The sequence below is a fragment of the Propithecus coquereli genome, unplaced genomic scaffold (assembly GCF_000956105.1).
Source record: "Propithecus coquereli isolate 6110/MARCELLA unplaced genomic scaffold, Pcoq_1.0 Scaffold146, whole genome shotgun sequence".
NCBI lineage: Eukaryota > Metazoa > Chordata > Mammalia > Primates > Indriidae > Propithecus > Propithecus coquereli.
Genome location: NW_012138969.1, coordinates 850,684 through 855,642, shown reverse-complemented (window position 1 = coordinate 855,642; position 4,959 = coordinate 850,684). Strand labels below are relative to the sequence as shown.

At 37.7% G+C, this 4,959-nt stretch overlaps 1 protein-coding gene across 1 annotated transcript in view; it reads right to left on the bottom strand.

Annotated features, from left to right (window-relative positions):
- Positions 1-25: 25 nt before the first annotated feature.
- IVNS1ABP (influenza virus NS1A binding protein) overlaps positions 26-4,959 on the bottom strand; it is a 17,166-nt gene continuing 12,232 nt past the window's right edge. Inside the window, exons 9-11 of the mRNA XM_012640002.1 lie at positions 1,088-1,217; positions 616-840; positions 26-205 (exon numbers count right to left, since the gene is read on the bottom strand). Of these exons, the coding sequence (XP_012495456.1) occupies positions 33-205; positions 616-840; positions 1,088-1,217 (528 nt within the window). The 3' untranslated portion in view covers positions 26-32. The remainder of the gene's footprint in view (positions 206-615; positions 841-1,087; positions 1,218-4,959) is intronic.

Here is a 4,959-nt window from a genome sequence, read left to right as displayed (position 1 = left end):
AGTGAGAGATGAGAGTTTCTGCCATTCTGCAGTTATGAGAAAAAAGCTAAATATGGGTTACTTCTGCAACATAATGTGCTTACCATGAGTACGGCCATTTGAAATCGGGCTCTTGGTGTTCGCATAGGAGCAATAAAGGACCAGTTATCTGTATGTGGATCATAGCATTCAACTGTTCGAAGACATTCCTCTCTATTATATCCACCTGGTGAAAGAATCACAAAGATTTATGTTTAAAATATTAAACTGGACCAAAAAGTGTTAAAAGTTTTAAAGGACCCGTTAGTTGATGTTTTTAACTAAGTGATTATTATAGCTGAAACATAACATCAGTGTGCGTAAATTGCTTAGTCTTGGCTTGAAAATTACGAGAAAAATTTACCCAGTTTACAGTTTTTTTTTTAAAAAAAAAGTAGCAACAATGAACTGAAGGTTAGATGTACTCGATATAGTATTTACTTGTTATTTCCCTGTCTTCTTGGAATGCCATGGAAGAAAGCACATTAAACCCTCTCTTCCCAAGTTTGCATGTCACCAGCAAGTGTAAACAAATAGCCATTTACAAGCTTATCCAGTTGAATGCTTCTGATAAAGCACTCATCCTTCTGTTCTTACCTGCAGCTATGAGTTTGCCATTCATCTCTGCTGTTCCCAGGCCAGATCGTGCGTACTGCATAGGCGACATGGGCTTTTCGATTAGCTCATCTGGTTGCATCTCAAAGCTTAAACTCTTAGTTAGTTTTGGAGTACTCGTTGGTGAGCTCTGTGGACTGTTTCGCCCATGAAGGAAAATTACAGAGAATATGCCATCCAGCACAGCCAGACACAAGTAAGTGTTATCTGTAAGCACAAGAGTTCCATGTTTAAGATGATAAGATGTAATTATTATCACTTTTGGTTGCTGTATGATCCTGACTTAGACTCCACAGTCTCCAGATGCCAGACTGGAACAATCTGCTATTGTTTTCCAAGTTTAATTACTTCTGAGTTTTTTCCACAAATAGTCAATTTAAAAGTATTAAATTGACAACACTTCTTCTTAAAAATAGATAAGCTGAAGACAATCTGGCAAGTGTCATATACTTACTTGAAGTCTTTTCCGAAGCAATGATTTTCCACTCATGCTTAAGACTTTGTACTGTAGCATTTGGAGAAGAGAGACATCCAGTAGAACTGCTACTTATCTGCTTATGGCCATTCTCACGTGGTGGCTTTTTCTGCAAAATCAAAAGGTAGCTACAGAAACCTAGCCAAAGACCACACCTGATGTACCTTTTTGTTCCTGAGCTATTCCACAGCACTGAGTATCTTTTTCAACACTCAGTGCGAAAACACTGAGTATCCTTCACCTATGTGTGACATATATAGCACACCACATTTAACACAAACCAACACTTTCTAATTGACACAATTATGGCATACTGCCACCTCCACTTAATAATGAAACAACTACACCCGTACAGTAAGCCTGGTCAGAAAAAGTTCAATTTAAACAATTCAAAAATCATGTTGCAAATCAAGTATCAGAATGATACCTCAATAGAGAAAGGAAAAAATAGCCCATAGTCCATATAAGCTCACAGATTCTTATATTAAGTATAGAATCTTTGAAAAGATGTTATAAAGTTAAAATGGCATGAATTAACAGAGAATACATTTAACCCACTGTCTCCATGATATTGTCAAACCTAACTAAATCGTATGTACAGGTGTCCTTCATACAATGCCAGCAAAAAGTGAGCAGAGTCCTTCAGTTGCTCTGAAAGTACAGAAAAAAGTAGCGATTACAAGAAACACTTAAAGGATATTTCTCTAGGGTTACCTTATAGGTATTATAGAGTGGTTTTCTAGACCAAACTATATGAAAATACAATAAAAAATAGTAATCAGAAATGAAACATTACTAAAAGAACCAAATATTCACAAAAGTAGAATATATAGCAACACTAAAAGAGGGAGAAATGAGCAAACTGTCAATTTCCAAATGAGTGTAAGAGAACTATATACACATGTGTTCTCATACATGTATGAGTTTTCTTTGATGGCTTCCTTCCAATTACTTTATTCTTTTCCACTTCCGAAGGATATATAGAACTGAAGTCAATAGTACTCTGAGAACTGCCAAGTGAACAGGTACTACTTTCAGTACCTGGCCAAATATGTTCATCCACTTATTCTGGTCTAGAGAGCCAGACCACACGGATAGGTAAGATTTCTAATGGAAATTTCTGTTGTTAGTGGAAGCAAAAAGCCATGTAACAAGTAAAAGAGAAAAAGATTGTGGTAGCTACTTGAAGGTATAAAAAAAAAAAAACCTACCAAACATCAGGCCTTTTGACTGAATCCAAATTTTCCAGAACAAATCCTTTCAATACAGGGATTTGTTCTGTGAAGTTTGGATTTGGTCAAGGAGCCACATTTGGGGATCTGGAGAGCCACACGTGGCCTTGAGGCCACAGGTTCCCCAACTCTGGCTGGGCCATTGAGCAAGTGTGCTTACAACATATATAGGCGATTTTGAGAAAAAGCAGGGAATGTATTATGGCAATGGTTATCATTAAATTCCATTTAGATATTTATTATGTACTTAGGTATTAGGCACTTTATTCACATCTCTTTTAATGCAGAGAGGGTGATATTATCTACCAATTTTAATAGATAAAAATATCAAAACTCAGAAGATATGCATAGCCAGAGGCAATACAGCTAACATAAAGATTCTTAAAAAGACAGAAAATCCCAGATGTTGGCAAGGATGCAGAGAAAAGGGAACGTTTATACACTGTCAGTGGAAATTAGTGCAACCTCTATGGAAAACAGTATGGCCATTTCTCAAAGAACTAAGAATAGAACTACCATATGATCTAGCAATCCCACTACTGGGTATGTACCCAAAGGAAAAGAAATCAATACATAAAAAAGATACCTGAATTCGTATGTTTATCACAGTACTACGCACAATAGCAAAGATGTGGAATCGACCTAAGCATTCATCAACAGAGGGTTAGAAAATGTGGTGTGTATGTATACAACGGAATACCGTTCAACCACAAAAAGTGAAATCATGTCTTTTACAGCAACAGGGATGCAACTGGAGGCCATTATCTAAGTGAAACGATTCAGACACAGAAAGACAAATACCACATGTTCTCACTTGTAAGTGGGAGCTAAATAACGTGTACATATGGAAGCAGAGTGTGGGATGATGGACAATGAAGGGTTGGGGGGTGGGGGAAGCAGATGGTGGGAGGTTGCTAGGTGGTAAAGTGTGTGCTGCTCCAGTGAGAGATGCACTGAAGGCCCTAACTTCACTATGGTGCAATACACCGATGCAGCAAAATAGCACTTGTACTCCACGAATATATACAAAACATGTTTTTAAAAGATTAGGAATTCTGAATAAACTGTACTCTTTTTATACTATGACACAATCTGTCATAGTACAAAATACTAGGAATAAAAGATAAGGTTACAGATATCTAACTTTATCTGCTACTGGGAGTTACAAGGTACACAAAACCCCATCCCACTCTGTGGGAAGAAGGGGTCCAGTGTCACAAATGGATGGTGTTTACACTGAGGATGTATTACAGCAAGAAAAACGACTGTAATGCACAAACGAAAACTGAGAGGAAAAATGAGTGTGGAAGAGAAAGGCACTGTAGTAATGCAGGTAACAAGCCTAATACAGAAATGAAGGTTAACTCCTTTCTATGTAAAAGGGATATCCCTAAACCTCCCAGAGAAAGATTTCCCAGTTTACAGCTTCAAACTTTCTTCTCCTACCTGAGGTAGCTTTTACAACATGGTTAGATTCTATTTGTCCTCGTACTTTTCAAACTCCTTTTCCTATTCCTGAAGCCTAATGTGTGTCCTCCTCATCCCTATTACTTCATGATCTCTATTCACGGCACCACATTCTAATGAGTCGCACATGTCAGAATCCCACTAAACAGTCACTAAGGCCTCCTAAGTTGACCTTTGTAAACATAAATGTCTATTTATAGATATAAATAAAGAATCCATCCTTTCTCCTTCATGCCCTTAGATTAAACCCTCATCATTTTTAAAAAACCTGAATAACCACTTGCAGTTGTCTACCTTCTGTGTCTGATTATAAAAATAGGAAGGGTCCAAGACAATAATTTTGGAAACTAAAAAACCACAAATCAGTTGGCATCCCCCAGCCCAGAGACTGTTATAGTTAGAGCTCTAATAATTAGACTGTTTCCCAGTTTTTCACTATTACTCAAGCTGTGAAAGGTATCTGTTCATCACTCTACTCTTACCTAAAATTTCATGTAGGCTTCCCACTGTCTGCAGGATAAGGTATGAGTCCCATTCTGGTAGCAGTTACCTAATTTCTTAGCCTTATGACCTGCAATTCCAAGAGTACTATCCTTGTACACATATTCTTTGCTATCTAATATATCTCCATCTGCTATACAAACTCCTCTAAATTGTAAGACTGCTCAAAATTTTCCTCCTCTGTGAAATATCCCTGGTTTCTCGCGTCTCCACTATGCCCTCCCTCCTTTTTAGGCCTTTTGTAGATACCTCTTAAAAGTCTGTATTATTTCTCTTATAAAGACCTACAAGCAGAAACTGTCTCTTACACACTTTTGTGACCCCACACTGAACATTATGGCCTGCAACTTACTTGGGCACTCAACCTCTGCCCTGATAACATAACCATATAGGCTACTACTGAGTCTACCATTTACCTTCTAATTTTTAAAGGAAAATACCCCTTAATCTGGGTTGACTCTGACTACTTTATAACGGATCCCTCACTAATACAATACTGAGCTAAGGGTCAAATAAAAAGAATACATACTGTATTGACCATTTATATAAATTTGACTGTGTCAGAAGGTTGGATAATGGTTTCTTTTGGGGCAGTGTAGGGCAGTGACTAGGCAAGGGCAAGAGGAAGGCTGCCAGGATGCTAGCAATCTT